The 19,251-nt window shown below is 44.9% G+C and overlaps 1 protein-coding gene across 1 annotated transcript in view; it reads right to left on the reverse strand.

Annotated features, from left to right (window-relative positions):
* dnah6 (dynein, axonemal, heavy chain 6) overlaps positions 1–19,251 on the reverse strand; it is a 475,651-nt gene that overhangs the window by 202,290 nt on the left and 254,110 nt on the right. Inside the window, exons 46-47 of the mRNA XM_067983622.1 lie at positions 12,394–12,625; positions 9,825–9,977 (exon numbers count right to left, since the gene is read on the reverse strand). Of these exons, the coding sequence (XP_067839723.1) occupies positions 9,825–9,977; positions 12,394–12,625 (385 nt within the window). The remainder of the gene's footprint in view (positions 1–9,824; positions 9,978–12,393; positions 12,626–19,251) is intronic.

A 19,251-nucleotide genomic window follows, 5' to 3' on the forward strand; every position in this document is an offset into this window, starting at 1 on the left:
CTGCATCCCCGGCTTTGCCAGGTTTCCCCCGTGCTACTGCACTCCCTCCCCCACTCCCCATAAATATTGGGGCCATTGAATTTAGTGCTTTTGACTGGTTGTCAGAATTATGTCTTTGTCTCTGTGCCTCTCTCTGTCACCCTCTCTCTCACATATTGTCTTTCTCTGTCACTCACAGCTATGAAAAAGTAAACATTCCAAGAACTATCAACAATACATAGATGTTAATTAGCACTTTCCAAATTCAAAGCTTTTAAAAAACAAATTAAACTTGGAAAGGCACTGTGCTGGTGTCTTTCTCTGGTTCACAGCTGTTAGTAATTAAAATGTTTATAATTTTTAACTGTCAACACAACGGGTGACAGGAGGGATAATTAGAGGCTGTTTGTTTTGAAATTCAGCTATATTTTCATAGTTAAGCTATAAAACTGAACTCAATTACACTGGCAAAAAACATTGGGCCCGATAATAACGCAGAAATGGCTTCTTAATGGGGAGTGGGGGTGATAGCGGGCGCGAAACCCAAAAGATGTTTGGGCGCGTGGAAATGTCCAATCTCGACATGGATACCTAATTGTCATTTTACTTCCGGATTTCGCATCCCCAATGCGCGACAGTGGGTGTGATGTGCACCCGCATAATGCCATCTCAACTCAACTATTTAAAGGGCTAATTCAAAAGGTGGAATTTGGAGGAGTTGGGAGCATTTGGAAAGACACGGAAAAGTTATAGCATGAAGTCAGGACGTTCAAAGACTGCGCCTCGTTTCAATGACGCTTCACTTGATGTACAGCTGGGTGCAGTAAGGAGCAGAAAGGAGGTAATGGGAGGTAATATTAACTGGGATACTCAGAGTGTAAAAGGCTTAGAGGGTACAAAATTCTTAACGTGCATCCAGGAGAGCTTTTTGAGCCAGCATGTAGAAAGTCCTACAAGAGAGGGGGCGGTACTGGACCTAATTCTAGGGAATGTGGCCGGCCAAGTGGAAGAAGTGCTCGTAGGTGAGCACTTTGGTGACAGTGACCATAATTCGGTGAGATTTAAGGTGGTCATGGAAAAGGACAGGGAGGGGCCGGAAATAAAGGTTCTAAATTGGGGGAAGGCCGATTTTAATAGGATAAGGCAGGATCTGGCCAAAATGGACTGGGATCAGCTGCTTGTAGGAAAATCCGCATCGGAGCAATGGGAGTCTTTCAGAAGGGAGATTGAGACCATACAATGGCAACATGTTCCCGTAAAGGTCAAGGGTGGTTCCAAGAACTCCAGGGAACCTTGGATGTCAGGGGATATACGAGAATGGATTAGGAAAAAAAGGAGGGCTTTTGGCAGATACAAAAGGCTAAAGACGGAGGAAGCCCTAGAGGAGTACAAAAAGTGCAGGGGGATACTTAAAAAAGAAATTAGGAGATCAAGGAGGGGCCATGAAATAACACTGGCGAGCAAAATAAAGGAAAATCCTAAGATGTTTTATAAGTATATTAAGGGTAAGAGGATGACTAGGGAAAAAATAGGGCCCATTAGGGACAAAAATGGCAATCTGTGTCTGGAGCCGGCAGATGTAGGAGGGGTTCTAAATGAATTTTTTGCATCTGTTTTCACTATGGAGAAGGACGATGTAGACATAGAAATACGGCAGGGGGACTGTGATATACTCGAACATATTAACATCGAGCGGGAGGAGGTATTGGCGGTTTTAGCAGGCCTAAAAATGGATAAATCCCCAGGCCCGGACGAAATGTATCCCAGGCTACTGTGTGAGGCAAAGGAGGAGATTGCGGGGGCTCTGATACATATATTCAGAACCTCTCTGGCCACAGGGGATGTGCCAGAGGACTGGAGAACCGCTAATGTAATACCATTATTCAAGAAGGGGAGTAGGGAAAAACCGGGGAACTACAGGCCAGTGAGCCTAACATCAGTGGTAGGAAAATTATTGGAAAAAATTCTGAAGGACAAAATTAGTCTCCACTTGGAGAAGCAAGGATCAATCAGGGATAGTCAACATGGCTTTGTCAAGGGAAGATCATGTCTGACTAATTTGATTGAATTTTTTGAGGGGGTGACTAGGCGTGTGGATGAGGGTAACGCAGTGGATGTGGTATACATGGATTTCAGTAAGGCCTTTGATAAAGTCCCCCACAGGAGACTGGTCAAGAAGGTACGAGCCCATGGAATCCAGGGTGCCTTGGCACTTTGGATACAAAACTGGTTTAGTGGCAGAAGGCAGAGGGTGATGGTCGAAGGTTGTTTTTGTGACTGGAAGCCTGTGGCCAGTGGGGTACCACAGGGATCGGTGCTGGGTCCCTTGCTGTTTGTGGTCTACATTAATGACTTGGATATGAATGTAAAAGGTATGATCAGTAAGTTCGCTGATGATACAAAGATTGGTAGGGTGGTAAATAGCGAGGAGGATAGCCTCAGTCTGCAGGACGATATAGATGGGTTGGTCAGATGGGCGGAACAGTGGCAAATGGAATTTAACCCGGAAAAGTGCGAGGTGATGCACTTTGGAGGGACTAACAAGGCAAGGGAATACACAATGAATGGGAGGACCCTAGGCAAGACAGAGGGTCAGAGGGATCTTGGTGTGCAAGTTCACAGATCCCTGAAGGCGGCGGAACAGGTAGATAAGGTGGTAAAGAAGGCATATGGGATACTTGCCTTTATTAGCCGAGGCATAGAATATAAGAGCAAGGAGGTTATGATGGAGCTGTATAAAACACTGGTTAGGCCACAGCTGGAGTACTGTGTGCAGTTCTGGTCGCCACACTACAGGAAGGATGTGATCGCTTTGGAGAGGGTGCAGAGGAGATTCACCAGGATGTTACCAGGGCTGGAGCGCTTCAGCTATGAAGAGAGACTGGGAAGATTGGGTTTGTTTTCCTTTGAGCAGAGGAGGCTGAGGGGGGACATGATTGAGGTGTACAAAATTATGAGGGGCACAGATAGGATGGATACTAAGGAGCTTTTTCCCTTCGTTGAGGGTTCTATAACAAGGGGACATAGATTCAAGGTAAAAGGCGGGAGGTTTAGAGGGGATTTTAGAAAGAACTTTTTCACCCAGAGGGTGGTTGGAGTCTGGAACTCACTGTCTGAAAGGGTTGTGGAGGCAGGAACCCTCACAACATTCAAGAAGCATTTGGATGAGCACTTGAAATGCCATAGCATACAAGGCTACGGACCAAATGCTGGAATATGGGATTAGAGTAGACAGGGCTGATGGCCGGCGCGGACACGATGGGCCGAAGGGCCTCTATCCGTGCTGTATAACTCTATGACTCTATAAGAAACCTGCTGCTGTCACCAAGAAGGCATGGTTAGAGGTGGCTGAGGAGGTCAGCAGCAGGAGTATAGTGACCCATACCTGGATCAAGTGCAGGAAACAGCTTGATGGCCTAACCAGGTCAGGAAAGGCGAGTACAGTTGCAGATTCACCTACGTTCTGTAGTGCACCCTTCACTACCCCCTCCCTTTGTGTTGTCACGCCTACTCTATCACATCACACCTCACGCCCACTTAAGTTTCATGAGCACCCATCGTTCACTTTCTATGCATTTCCTCACATCCCCATTTATCCATCCACGACTGCCACTCACCCAATCCTTAGGTAATGTGATGCACCTGCCTGATTGTTACCCTCATCAAAAGCACAGCATCCATCACGTGAACACATGCCTTACAGGCACACATAGGTCTGTCGTTCCCCTTGCAGGAGAAGCGAGCACAAAATACAAGGGAGATGCAGAGGACCGGAGGTGGCCTGCCACAGATAGTGCAGCTGACATCTGCAGAGGACGAGGCCATGGAGATCAATGGCTTCTCTGCGTCGCTGACCATTGGAGAGGGAGAGACTGGGACTTCGCAGCTGCCTGGTAACAGCATTAAATATCTCCAACCCACATCCCATATAAGGCTCAGTCATGTTGACTTGATTTTAGCACCGAATGAAATATGATCATCTTAATTATGCTAAGTAGTAACAATTTTACGTTGCCATTGCTAATTCATATCCATTTCTTCTCTCCTCCGGGGCCTTTATGCAAAGAACAGCAGTCTGTGGACCTTCCGGATGATGATTCCTCAGAGGAGCTGATTCATTCTAAGGATGCACCATCACAGGACACATGCTTACCAGGCACTAGGACAGATACAAGCATTTTGGTGGGTCCTCTGAGTCAGTTAGATGGGTTTTCACCTGATGAGTGGTAGGGATAGCTGTGGAGAGTCCAAGTCTCCTCTCCAAGCTCTGCTCAGCTGGACACAAATGCTGAACCCCGGGGGCCACTGATGAAAAGGATAACCATAGAGGGACAGCAGCCAATTTACGAGGTACTGGCAGTCATGTCAGGCGCACTGTCCACAATAGCAGAGAGGATGGAGGAGTCCTACTCAAGCATTTGTGGAATTATGTCGCAGGCCACTGCGAGGATGCCTTCCATGGATAGAGTGGCCTCCTCCGTTGCGGCAATGGAATCAGTCCATACAGGCCCTGACCACGGTCGTGCAGACTATGGATGCCAACATGTCTGCCGTCTTAAACAGGATGACAGATACCTTAAGCCATACCCTTACAGCACGTCACTGATCTGTACCAAGCTGTTCCCCCTCAGAGAGGTAGGAGTGATGTGCCCTGGCCCAGGAGAGAGATGCTGATAAAAGGGGACATGAAAGTGTGAACTCCACTCAAAGAGTTCCCACGTCTCACCCACTGCCCTCCTCCTCAACCAGTACCCGACATGCTGCCTCCCCTCCTGATGGCCAAGTCTGCACCTGCACAGGTGCAGGTGGAGCAGTTTTTGGCTGGGCCCTCACGGGGTCCACAACCCAGAGGCCGTGGGCTAAAAGCATCTCAACAGTCAGTAGCAAGCATCTGAACAACCTGCCACAACTCTGCTGCAGCCACCGGGGTGCACCATGTAGACAAAGGAAAATAAAAACTTTGTAGTTCACCAAGGGATGCACAAGGGGGTTTGTGAAAATATTATGTTATTAAATTTCCTTTTTTTAAATCAACTCACATAAAATTTATTAATTTGGACCACTTTTCCCAGTTGCCCATTCTTGTGTGCTGGGTGTCAACTCGCCTTTTTACTTGCTTGGTGATGAATGAGAAGACACGAATTAACGAGGACCAATTGGTGCATGTGCAATGGGTGGATGGTTGGTTACAGGACTTCTTTGTGTCATAGGGGATATGATAGTTAATTTGGTCCAGTGTGAGTAACTAGCTGAACCTTCGAGCTATTAGGGCATCCCCGACATCCCTAGCAGCAACGTGAGTGGCTGGTCTGGAGTTGGGTGTCCCATCTTCATCTTCCTCCTCCTCCTTGTCCTCCTCTATATTGGAATGGTCATCAGATGATGAGCGCTGAGCGGCTTGTTCCTCCTCCACCTCTAGTCCTCGCTGCTGCGCCATGTTGTGCAGAACGCAGCACACAACGATAATCCTAGAGACCCTGGCTGGAGAGTACTGAAGGATGACTCCAGACCTGTTCAGGCACCTGAAGCGCATCTTGAGCATGCCAACGACACATCTGGTTGACATATGGCTGTTGTTGTTGCGCTCTTGGGGTTCATTGGTGGGGTTCCTCAGAGGTATCATCAGCCAGGTTTGTAGGGGGTATCCTTTGTGGCCTAGCAGCCATCCCTTAAAGGTACTTCCAGGTACGAACAGGTCGGGGACGTTGGACTGCAGCAGTATGAAAGCATCATGGCAGCTCCAGGTGAATCTGGCGCAGACCTGCATGAACCTTTTTTTGTGGTTGCACACCAGCTGAACATTGATGGAATGAAATCCCTTGCAGTTGACAAATGCTCCTGGCAGCCAGAGTCGTGAATCTGAGTGCCTGTTCATTCTGGCTATTGTCATCAAAGGGGAAGTTTACATACCTCCCAGCCCTGGCAAACAATCCATCTGTTACCTGTCTTATGCATTTATGTGCAACTATCTCCGGTAGCACCCTCAAAGGAACCAGAGGCAAAAAAATTGAGGGTGTTGATGACTTTCACAGCCATTGGTCCAGCAGGGAGCAGCTCTTCTTCTAGAAGGCTGCAGATGTCTGTGACCACCTGACATGCCAATCGCAGCCTCCGGAAGCACTGCTCTTCTGAGAGGTCAAGGAAGCTAAGCCTGTCTGTAGACCCTATTAGGTGGGCAATGCCTCCTCGAACTCAGTCCCTCTGTTACTTCGCTCTCTGTTGCTTTGCTCTCTGTTGCTCCCCTCTCTGTTGATCCACCTACAGCTCCCACCACAGCACGACCTTGCTGCTGCTGATGCTGATTGACTTCCTTGTCCGAAGTCCAATCTAAAGCAGCCGTGCTGCCACCCATCCTTATGTTCTCTGTGTGAACAACTTGAAACTGTACAAATATATCTGTCACAACAAGTACTCTCACCAAACCTTTTCCAAGAGGAAACTGAGAAAGCAGCTGTGAGCGCTGAGCCTTTATTCATATCGGGATACCTGACCTTTAACCATTCCCATGTAGTGCCGCTCAATCTCGCCTCCATCTTACTGCCGAGTTTTCCAAACCCTGGAAAACCCATGCAGAAGGCGTTAATTTCAAATCATTGCCAAAATCTCATGAAAGGACCCTCATTAACATATCATAAAATTCCCCCCATTGTCTGAGCTTAATGGACTTTCTGAAATTTACAAAACACAAAAACAAAAGCTACAACACGTGAGTAATCAGTACTTTTTTTGCACACACAAGCAGACAGACAACCTCTTGTTTAAAAAAAAGGCTCTGAAATTCCTGGATTGGCAGAGGGATTTGCATCTGTGTGGAGGCAGGAATTTAGGGTGAGCCCTAGATGCCATGAACATTGTAATTTACAAATAGAAATGAGAGGTCAGATAATTAAAGAGAGAGTATGAAAAAACACGTGTAGCCAAGGTGAAGGGAAATAGCAAAGTTTTTATAAACACATTAGGAAAAAGAGAATTTCTAAGGACTGGTTGGTTACTCAAAAGTGAACTTGGTGAGGTTATTGTGGTAGAAGGAAATGGCAGCATTGCTTAAAGAATATTTTGTTTCAGTATTTGCACAGGAAAGCGAAGAACGTCTTCAAAGGTTTGTAGTTGAGGCAGTTGAAGGGCAACTAACAGACATAAGGGGCTCAGTTTTGAAATGGTGGCGGGTTGGCAGCAGGGGGGGGGGGGGGCGGTGAAGGTGCGCGTGGCAAACCCGAATAAAAAAAACTTACCGTTTCCGACACGATCGCAACGTAATTGATGGTGATTAAAGTTCTTTCCTGATTTCATGCCAGGCAGCCGGCCTGATTGACAGGTTGGCTGCCGACAGGAGCTGCAACGCCGAGGGTAAGGGAGAGAAAGAGAGAGAGATGTCATCAGGCGCTGGAACGGAAGTTCGGGGGGGAAGAGGGGGCGATCGGGGGGGGAAGAGGGGGCGATCGGGGGGGGAAGAGGGGGCGATCGGGGGGGGAAGAGGGGGCGATCGGGGGGACATCGAAGGGGGGAAAAGAGGGACATCGAAGGGGGGTGGAAAGGTAGGTTTATTTTGTGTTTTAACTTTGTGCAATGGTTTGTTATTTACTTTATTTTGTTTCTTTTTGCCTAGTTTCACCAGGCATGAATCAGAAGCCATGGGAAAGTCACCCAGATAAGTTAAAAATCGTTCTAACTACCTAATATGTCATAAGTGAAGTGCTTTAAGTACCTCAATGATGTACACTTGGTTCTTTAACTATCATTCCGCCGGCTTTAATTGCCGGTAAGACTTCCAGATTTGGAAGGCCCGCGTGCACACAGGTGTGTCTGTGGGGAACTCGGAAGTCGGCGGGTTGGAGCCGGCTTCCGAGGCCGCTCTGCATTTCTGCGATTTTTGCAGCCCCCCCTCCCCCCCGCCCCCAATGCACCCGCAATTTACATTTAAAATCAAGCCCAAGGAAATAGCTCAAAACAGGTTAGAGATACCAAAAATTTATAAGTGCCCAGGACTAGATGGTAGGCACCCCAGAATGCTGAAAGAGGTTAATGAGGAAGTAACGGAGGGCCGATCCATGAGTTTTCAAAATTCAGTAGAGATGGGAACTGTGCCACAGGACTCGAGGATGATAAATGTTACGCATCTGTTTAAAAAAAGGGGGAAAGGGATAAAGCAGGCAACTATTGACTCGTTAGCCTTCCACTACGGATAGAAAAATGGTAAGAGACCATGGGGCTGATTTTCATCCCATCCACCAATTGGAATGGGACGGTAGTGCGATTAAAATAGCAGCATAGCCCTTATCAACCCTATTCGCCAATATCTGGGTTTCTGTTATTTTGGTTGGGCCCTTGAAATGGGCAGCCTAGGTGCCCATCAGAAACATGCAGGGGCCTCATTAAACCGTGCGAATCTCCTATGATGTGAATTAGATCCCGCTCCAATTTTGAAGCATCAATGGACGGAGGGTTCGCCGCACATGCTCCCCATTTGGTTCATGGCGTTTGGTGGCCTAATTAACAGCCCTTAAAGAGATTGAAAAGTGGCCTTCCAATGGACGACCGGAGCGCCCACCTGTTTGTAGCGGTAGCCCCTTTTAATATGCAAATCAGGCTCCTATGACGCACGTAAGGGTCAAAATGCAATTTTGAGAGATAAATGGGTGCAGCATGTGCCATGTACACTCTGCCCATTTGTCCCAGACAGTAATTTCAAAAAAATGGCCCCGACCTTTCTCGATTTTATTTTTGTGGAACAAGGTGGACCAGGAGCGTCAAGAATACTTTGGGCTGCTGCTGTCCAGGGCTCTCCCCCCATCCCCCTCCGTGATCGGTCCCTCCGGACCTACCTGCCTGCCGTTCAACTCCACATTCAAACCGGCCGGAATTAGTCTATTGGCCAACCAGCGAGCTGCAGTAGGATGCCTGATGAGGGTATCCAGCTTGCTGGAAAATGCAGGAAGTGGATCAATGGAAATTTAGGCAGCGCTCAGCCGCCCACTGGCACTCAGATAAGTGTGGGGACCAGGGTTCCCCGGGGAGGGGGCGGTGGACCGTGGTCACATGGTATAGAAGGGGGTGGCGGAGTCCGGGGCAGGAGAGTCCTCAGCTTTTCTTCTCGGCCTGGGGGAGGACTCCTGCTCCTCCTGGTCCCACAAAGGAAAGTAAGAAACTTACCTTGAATTGCCTCTTCTGCTCCTGCTCCTCTTCCCTCTCGACTTTACCTGGCAGGAAGGCCGCAGCGCGGTGTTAGGTCAGAGTTAAAATTGCAGTCGGGGCCCGATTATATCATCAGACACCAAGGTGCATGTTAAAAGAAGGACCCCATGGGTGCCTTTTCCACCCATTCAGAACAGCAGTTTAAAATTGAAGATGACAGGATCCAGGCAGGACATTGGCAGGTAAAGTCACCCAGTCGATTTTAACTGCCTATCCACCGTCGATTAAAATCGATGCTCATACTGTGACACAGTAAAGGTATTCCTCCCATCCTGGCTACCAACAACTATGCTTTGCAAGTGCCAGTGTTCAGGTCAGATCATATTGTCAAGAAATTCCCCCCCGAAATCAACTAAACCTGTAAAGTTCCTGTGCTTTAGAGGGGGGGAAGCACAATGTACTGGACAAGCAATGATCTAGCCATCAGAAATTGTATGAGAATGTCTCAAATTGACTCACCTCCACACTTTCCTGTGGGATAAACACTTGCTCTCGCCCAGTGATCAGAAACCCACCAAAAGAGGGAAATTAAAGATTCAAATCTACATCTTACCATTCCGTGCAACAGCACAAAATGCCATCTTCTGCCACCTACCAAATAATATGCATTGACTAAACTGGCTGTATCCACATCAGTACTTTTGAAATCTTACTTCATCTCTGTTTCCTTCTGATATTCCAGCGTCTTTAGCTTTTGGACGTGTGGCAGCAAGAACTTGCTCAAGCTCGTCTTTCTCAAACAGATTTGGAACCTCTCCTGAGTTGAGGATGTTATTGATGTCTTCTAGAAACTCCTCTGCTACTATCTGTTAGAAAACAATAACATGTTAGCACAATCTCATATGTGTCGGTAATTATACCACCCACACAATCATGGACAAGTAATACATTTAACAGTTGGCATAGCACATATCGTTCTAGAAAACTATGACCACAGTGTTTGAGCCTCGGGTCTGGCACATGTAAGAGAATGTACTCATGCTCATTGGCACTGGCCATGTCTCATCTGTGATAATAACACATTCATAGAAGATATACAAATAATATACAGATATGACTAAATACCGTAGCCTAGAAATTTGGCCATGCAGCACCCATTTTTTAGGCGCTAAACGGTCTCCTAAGCTTACATTATGGCAGGCAGGAAGCGCGTGCACATTTCTGGCTTGAAGTGCGCCACCCACTATATTAGAAAAGGTAGATGCGCTCGCAGCAGGAGTGCACGCGGGAACATTTTAACCATGGGTGGAGACCAGATTATTCTTGCTCAGAAGAACCTAGAAATACTTGTCCTAGCAAAATCAGCAAAGTGGGTGTACAAGAAAAAGAATCCCTCATTGGGAATGGGAGCATAGGCATCCCTCTAAGGTCATTTTCTTAATTCTAGGCTACCAAGTCTGGGTGGGAAGGCTGATATAAATTAAGCAATTAGAAATCACAGGTTGAGGAAAAGCAATGAGTAATTCTTATGCCCCTATGCAAAAAAAATGGACTATTAAAACTGTTTTACTCTGTTTAGAGTACCAGAAGCAACTATTGTCCATCTACCTCAAAATCTTAGCTGAGGTATAGGCATTCCTTTGGAATGAATCTGAATAGAATCCAGTCCCTGTCCGCCTTTTAATATGAATTATTCCTTAGTATTCTCAAGTACCAATTCTCCTTTGTATAACAGTCCATGTGCTCCTTATTCTGGGGCAGAAACCTGTTACACTGCTTCATGTGCACTTCTGGTTGAGGATTGGGCAGCTCTAGTGTACCTGAAATAAGCATTTCTATTCAAATAATACTTTATATGTATTGAAGTGACATCATTGTGACCTGCTTGTCAGTTTCCTCCATTTCTGCCTTTTGCAGGCTATGTACAGGCTGCACACATATAAACTGGGAACTTAGTTTCTTAATGCTTCATTTCAAATGCTGAAAACTTTAAAAAAACAAAGACTGGAATAGAAAATGGAGAATTGATGAGGTGAGAAAACTTGCAAAGCTTGCTGTTACAATGGGGTTGCACTGTGTGCAAGAGCTTCCAAGACCATCTGAAGAGTTCTGTGCCCCCACCATCCTCCTTAGCATAGTGGGTGCCCATTTGGAATCCTTTGTATAGGTGCTACTTTGAGGAAGAGGAGATGGGGAAAGAAGAAGTACACGTGGATGCCAGGGAAATGAGCATCAATATAGGAGGAGGGCATCTGCCTGGCATTACCCTGCCACTCGAATGTATCTGACCCATACAAATTTCCTGGATCTCACAGAGGAGCCTCAATACCTTCAGAGGCTTCGATCCACCTGGCAGATAGTGACCAAGCTATGCAAAATACTGTAGCAGGACCTGCAGCCACACTCTAGGATGGGCACTGTTGCAGCTTCATTTGCCTCAGGTTCTTTCCAGGTAGCCGTGAGGATATCAGTCGGACTGCAGTAGATCATTGCACAAAACAGGTCTTTGACGCCTTATTTGCTACAGCAAACAACATCACTTTCCTCTTGGACACCAGGAAACAAGAAGACTGAGCCATAGGTTTCCATCAAATAACAGGATTCCAAAGGTCCAGGCTATCACTGCTGTGCTGCAGATGTCTTTGGAACTGCCATTCGCTTCAAGAGTGACTGCATGCTTTCAGTGCATGAGCATTTCACATATACGGGTTGTTAGCCACCCACGTCTTGGAAGTTGCTGGGAACATTCCAATGACTCCATCAATCTCTCGTGCTCCGAAAGCATCAGAATCCCTGGGCTCAGCAGATGTGAATGGAGGCATGCTCATTCTCCAGCCAGCAGCAGTATTGTGCACTGAACTTATTATTAAAGTATACAAGGTAGGAATGCCAGGGTCGATCACGAAGATTTCCTGCAGAAATATACAAACACAAGCTCTCCTTGTCCCATTCCAACACAGAATATCTATATTCCTCCAAATTATTGACAGACAATTTCAGTGTCAAACTGTGAAATATTTAGAGATCACTATTAAAAATGTAATGTTGATAAATTGCTATAAAAACATCTAATATATACTGTAATTTTTTTTTAAAAACACAAAAAGGGTTAATACTTACAAAAACAGACACTAAATCCCTCTAATTTTCTGCTCTTAACAGCAGAACTTTTCAGATTGATTGATGTTATGAACAAGGCTAAGGACAGAGATTACATGTATCACATTATATAACTTTGACCAGTTGAGAGAAACAAGGTTACTGATTTTTCAAAATCCATACCTGTGTGTCGGTAAAGAGAAAGACCGTATCTTTTTCCTCAACCCCAGCCAACTTATAAAGTGTCCGCAGGTCCTCATGGAACGAGTCATAGTTATAACCACGGCTGAGTTCAATTTGAAAGCACTTGTAGTTACACATGTGAGCAGCCAGTCGTGTGAGGGACTGTTTGCCTGTACCTCCAACACCCACAAGAAGTGCATTTCCTCGTTCTTGGCGAATCATGCGGGCAATTCTGCAAGATCATAATAGAATCGTCTTAGATGGCATCCTTATTTCCAACCATGAATTTCTTTAAAATGTCATGGTGATGTTAAAAACACCTGTTGCACAACCTCCAATCCCTGATATAGTACATGCTGTTGTCCACTATTATGCATTCTTATCCTCAGTCTCTGTAATATTTTCAGTTGTCTCTGTGTGTTAATCCCGATGAACCATTTCAAAGTTGTTGTGCACATGCACATATTTCCAAAATTCTAACTTTTTTTTAAACTTAGTCCTCCTGTTTTAGGAGTGTTTTCTTCACTATCTCCCAAAAAGTAATGCAGCATCCCCTGGCACATGTGCAGATGAGGAAAACCAAAGGTAGTAGAAGAGAGAAGTTAATTTTCCATTATATGTGAGGAAAGTAAACTTGCAAGATTTTAAGACATGCCTGGTTTTCGGCCGGTACTCAGGCTATTAAGGCCCCAATATGGCAGGTAGGAAGCATATGCACATTTCCACCCAGAAGTGCACTGCCTGCCATTTTGGGTAAGGCCAAAAAATATGCGTCCTTTATCCATGCCTGAAACAGGCATAAGGCCCTTTGCAAATGCAAATAAGGGCTCTAACGCCTGTTTGAGCCCACCCACTTCGCCACCACTCCCAGCTCCAACCCCCAATCTCCCCTGATCTCCTGTCCCGGACCCCAATCTCCCCTGTTCCTGGCTTCAACCCCCAACCTCCCTGATCTCCCATCCCCGACCCCTATCTCTCCTGTTCCTAGCTCCAACCCCCGATCTCCTGAACCCAACCCCGCGATCTTCCCCGTGTCCGGTCCTGATCCCTGATCTTCCCCTGCTCCTAGCCCTGACCCCCAATCTCCCTCCCCGATCCCCGGCCCTGTGATTCTCAGACCCCCGATCCCGAGCCCTGTGTTCCCTGGCCCCCCGAACCCCGGACCCCTGGCACTGCAATTCCCAGCCCTCGCGATCCCTGGCCCCCAAACCCACTCACCTGAGGGCTGCTGCGATGATAACGAGGCCCAAGGCCCAATATCTGAAGAGCCTCGCGCCTCACCATGCAGGCGAAGGAAATGCATCCTGCGCCCCGTGTGTGACCCAAAATGGGTGCGCGCACAAATTTCTGAGCCTTGATATTTTCTAAACCAGTAACTAAACATGTCAATGTTGTGTTATCCAACAATGAACCAGTGTCTTCTTCTGAACCAATTTGGATAGCACTCTACATTCTAAAACATATTCCAGCTCAGTCTGATTTAAATCATCAATTCTTTTCAAGTTGCCAAAACTTATTGATGGTGAATTGTCAAAATAATCTTCCAATCAAAATGCAAAATTTCTAAATTTGTGCCCTTCCACACACTTGTAATGCTTCCTCCAACTTTTGTATAAACCTGGCTTGTATTCAATGGAGTTTAGAAGGATGAGGGGTGATCTAATCGAGGTGTTTAAAATGATAAAAGGATTCAATAGGGTAGGTAGAGTAACTATTTCCTCTGGTGGGGAAATCTGGAACAAGAGGGCATAATCTTAAAATTAGTGCGAAGCCATTTAGGGGTGAAATCAGGAAGCACTTTTTCACACAAAGGGTAGTAGAAATCAGGAACTCGCTCCCCCAAAATGCTGTGGATGCTGGGTCAAATGAAATTTTCAAGACTGAGATCAATAAATTTTTGTTAGGTAAGGGTATCAAGGGTTATGGAATAAAAGCGTGTAAATGGAATTGAGGTACAGATCGGCCACAATCTAATTGAATGGCAGAACAAGTTTGAGGGGCTGAAAGGCCGATTAATTTTTATTCCAAAAATCAGGAGCACGACAAATCAAATATACCGACCTCCGTGTCAGATTCTCTGTTTCATAAGAGCAGAATCTTGGAAAATGTAATCATACAACCATAGAAGTTTACAGCGCAGAAAGAGACTATGCCTGTGTCAGCTCTTTGCTAGAGCAACCAAAGCTACTGTTCTGCAATCCAACCATAGCCTTGTATTTTTCTCCACTTCAACATCTCCCTTAAAGATGCAACGGTATCTACCTCAACCATTCCTTGTGGCAAAGCACAATCCTCTGCGTAACAAAATTTCTCTTAACCTCTTTTTTCACTCTGTTAGTAACAATTTTAAATTGAGAAGAGGATGAGAACATAAGAAATAGGAGCAGGAGTAGGCCATATGGTCCCTCGAGCCTGCGCCGCCATTCAATAAGATCATGACTGATCTTCTACCTCAACTCCAATTTCCCATATCCCTTGATTCCCTTAGTGTCCAAATATCCATCAATCTCAGTCTTGAATATACTCAATGACTGAGCATCCACAGCCCTCTGGGGTAAAGATTTCCAAAAATTCACAACCCTTTGAGTGAAGAAATGTTTCCTCATCTCGATCCAAAATGGCCGATCTCTTATCTTGAGATTATGACCCCTGGTTCTAGGCTCCCCAGCCAGGGGAAACAGCCTCTCAGCCACTACCCTGTCAAGAATTTTATACCTTTCAATGAGATCTCCTCTTATTCTTCTAAACTCCAGAGAACATAGGCCCATTCTATTCAATCTCTCCTCATAGGACAATCCTCTCATCCCAGGAATCAATCCAGTGAACCTTCACTGCGCCCCCTCTAAGGCAAGTATATCCTTCCTTAGGTAAGGTGCCCAAAACTGTACACAGTACTCCAGGTGTGATCTCACCAGAGCCCTATCTAATTGCAGCAAGATCTCCTTACTCTTACACCCCAATCCCCTTGCAATAAAGACTAATATACCATTTGCCTTCCTAAGTGCTTGCTGTACCTGCATGTTATCTTTCTGTGATTGATGTACAAGGACACCCAAATCCCTTTGACTACCAACATTTCTTAGTCTCTCACCTTTTAAAAAATATTCTGCTTTTCTATGCTTCCTACCAAAGTGGATAATTTCACATTTCCCCACATTGTACTCCGTCTGCCACCTTCTCATCCATTCACTTAACCTGTCTATATCCCTTTGCAGCCTCTTTGCGTCCTCTTTTCAGCTAGCTCTGTATCATCAGCAAACTTGGATACATTACACTCAGTCCCCTCATCTAAGTCATTGATATAGATTGTAAACAGCTGAAGCCCAAGCATTGATCCTTGCAGCACCCCACTAGTTATAACCTGCCAACCCAAAAATGACCCGTTTATTCCGACTCTCTGTTTCCTGTCCGTTAACCAATCCTCAATCCACGCTAATATATTACCCCCAATCCCATAAGTCCTTATCTTGTGTAACAACCTCTTGTGTGGCACCTTATCGAATGCCTTTTGAAAATCCAAATATACTACATCCACTGGTTCCCTCTTATCTACCCTGCTAGTTGCACATTCAAAAATCTCTAATAGATTTGTCAAATATGATTTCCCTTTCATAAAAACGGGTTGACTCTGCCTAATGATATGATTTTCTAAGTGCCCTGTTACTACATCCTTAATAATAGATTCTAGCATAAACCCTACTACTGATGTCAGGCTAACTGGCCTTTAGTTCCCTGTTTACTCTCGCCCTCCTTTCTTGAATAGCTGGGTTACATTTGTTACCTTCCAATCCATTGGGACCGTTCTGGAATCTCGGGAATTCTGGAAGATCAAAACCAATGCATCCACTATTTCTGCAGCCACCTCTTTTAAAACCCTAAGATGTAGGCCTTTAGATCCAGGGGATTTGTCGGCTTTTAGTCACATTAATTTCTCCAGTACTTTGCCTTACTAATCTTAATGGCACAAATAGAGATAAATGGGTTTGATCTAGTTGCTGTTACTGAGACGTGGTTGCAAGGTGACCAAGGTTGGGAACGAAATATTCCAGGGTACTTGACTTTTCGAAAAGACAGGCAAAGTGGAAAAGTGAGGTTGGGGGGGCGGGGAGTAGCCCTGATAACAAAAGATGACATAAGGACAGTAGTAAAAAAGGATCTTGGCTCAGAAAATCAGGAAGTACAATCAGTATGGCTGGAGATAAGAAATAACAAGGGGCAGAAAACACAGGTGGGAGTAGTTTATAGGCCCCCTAATAGTAGTTATACCGTTGGATAGAGTATTAATCAAGAAACAAGAGGATTTTGTAACAAAGGTAATGCAATAATTGTGGGGGTCTTTAATCTTCACATAGACTGAGCAAATCAAATTGGCGAAGGTGGTTTGGAGGACGAGCTCATGGAGTGCATCTGAGACAGTTTCCTAGAACAATGCGTCATGGAACCAATCAGGGAACAGGCTATTTTAGATCTTGTCTTGTGTAATGAGGCAGGGTTAATTTGTAATCTCATAGTAAGTGATCCTCTGGGGAAGAGTGATCGTAATATGATAGAATTTCACATTGAGTTTGAGAGTGACGTAATTAAGTCTGAGACTAGAGTCTTAAACTTAAACAATGCCAATTACCGAGGTATGAGGGTGAGTTGGCTAAGATCGATTGGGAAATTAAATTTAAAAATATGACGGTAGATAAGCAATGGCAAACATTTAAAGAAATATTTCATATTTCTCATTCCATTAAGAAATAAAAACTCCATGGGAAAAGTGATCTATCCGTGGCTAACTAAAGAAGTTAAGGCTAGTATTAGATTTTTAAAAAAGGCTTATAATGTTGCCAAGGAAGTAATAAGCCTGAGGATTGGGAGAGTTTTAGATGACCAAAAAATTGATAAAGAGGGAGAAAATAAAATGAGAGTAAACTGGCAAGAAATATTAAAACAGATTGTAAGAGTTTCTACAAGTATGTAAAAAGAAGAGATTAGCAAAAGTAAACGTGGGTCCCTCAGAGGCAGAGACAGGAGAAATTATAATGGGGAATAGGGAAATGACAGAGACGTTAAACAAATATTTTGTATCTGTCTTCACAGTAGAAGACACAAAAAGATACCAGAAATAATGGGGAACTATGGGTCTAATGAGAGCGAGGAATTTAAAGTAATTAAGATTAGTAAAGAGAAACTACTGGAGAAATTAATAGGACAAAAAGCCAACAAATCCCCTTGACCTGATGGCCTACATCCGAGGGTTCTAAAAGAGGTAGCTGCAGAGATAGTGGATGCATTGGTTGTGATCTTCCAAAATTCCCTAGATTCTAGAACGGTCCCAATGGATAGGAAGGTAGTAAATGTAACCCTGCTATTCAAGAAAGGAGGGAGAGAGAAAACAGGGAACTACAGGCCAGTTAGCCTGACATCAGTCGTCAGGAAAATGCTGGAATCCATTATTAAGGAGGTGGTAACAGGGCAAATCATAATATGATTAGGCAGGGTCAACATTGCTTTAAGAAATCTATTAGAGTTTTTTGAGGATGCAACTGGCAGGGTAAATAAAGGGGATCCAGTGGATGTAGTATATTTGGATTTTCAAAAGGCATTCGATAAGGTGCCACACGAACGGTTGTTACACAAGATAAGAGCTCATGGGGTTGGGGGGAATATATTAGCATGGACAGAGGATTGGTTAACGGACAGGAAACAGAGAGTAGGAATAAATGGATCATTTTCAGGTGGGCAGGCTAAAACTAGTGGGGTGCCGCAAGGATCAGTGCTGGGGCCTCAGCTATTTACAATCTATGCTAATGTCTTAGATGAATGGACCTAGTATAATGTATCTAAGTTTGATGACAATACAAAGCTAGGTGGGAAAGTAAGCTGTGAGGAGGACAAAGTGCCTGCAGAGGGATATAGACAAGTTAAGTGAGTGAGCAAGAAGGTGGCAGATGGAATATAATGTGGGGAAATGTGAGGTTATTCACTTTGTTAGGAAGAATAAAAGAACAGATTATTTTTTAAATGGTAAGAAATTATTAAATGTTGGTGTTCAGAGGAATTTGGGTGTCCTTGAACACGAAACACAAAGTTAACATGCAGGTACAGCAAGCAATTAGGAAGGCAAATGGTATGTGGCCTTTTTTGCAAGGGGGTTGGAGTACATGAGTAAAGAAGTCTTGCTACAATTGTACAGGGTTTTGGAGAGACCTCACCTGGAGTACTGTATACAGTGTGGGCCTCCTTGCCTAAGGAAGGATATACTTGCCTTAGAGGCCGTGCAACGAAGGTTCACTAGATTAATTCCTGGAACCAGAGGATTGTCCTATGAGGAGACAGTGAGTAAAATGGGCCTATATTCTCTGGAGTTTAGAAGAATGAGAGGAGTTCTCATTGAAACGTATAAAATTCTTAGAGGGCTTCACAGGATAGGTGCTTTGAGGCTGTTTCCCCTATTTGGAGAGTCTAGATCTAGGGGGCACAGTTTCAGGTTAAGGGGTTAGCCATTTAGGACCGAGATGAGGAAAAATTTCTTCACTCTGAGGGTTGTGAATGTTTGGAATTCTCTACCCCAGAGGGCTGTGGATGCTCAGTCATTGAGTATATTCAAGGCTGAGATCGATAAATTTTTGGACACTAAGGGAATCTAGGGATATGGGGATCGGGCAGGAAAGTGGAGTTGAGGTAGAAGATCAGCCATGATCTTATTGAATGGCGGAGCAGGCTCGAGGTCCGTATGGCCTACTCCTACTCCTATTTATTATGTTCTTGTGTTCTTGTCTTAATTGCTTTAAGTTCCTCACTCTCATTAGCTCCTTGGTTCCCCTCTACTTTCAGTATGTTTTTTGTGTGTTCCACTGTAAAGACAGATAT

This window comes from Heptranchias perlo, chromosome 4 (assembly GCF_035084215.1).
Source record: "Heptranchias perlo isolate sHepPer1 chromosome 4, sHepPer1.hap1, whole genome shotgun sequence".
NCBI classification, from domain to species: domain Eukaryota; kingdom Metazoa; phylum Chordata; class Chondrichthyes; order Hexanchiformes; family Hexanchidae; genus Heptranchias; species Heptranchias perlo.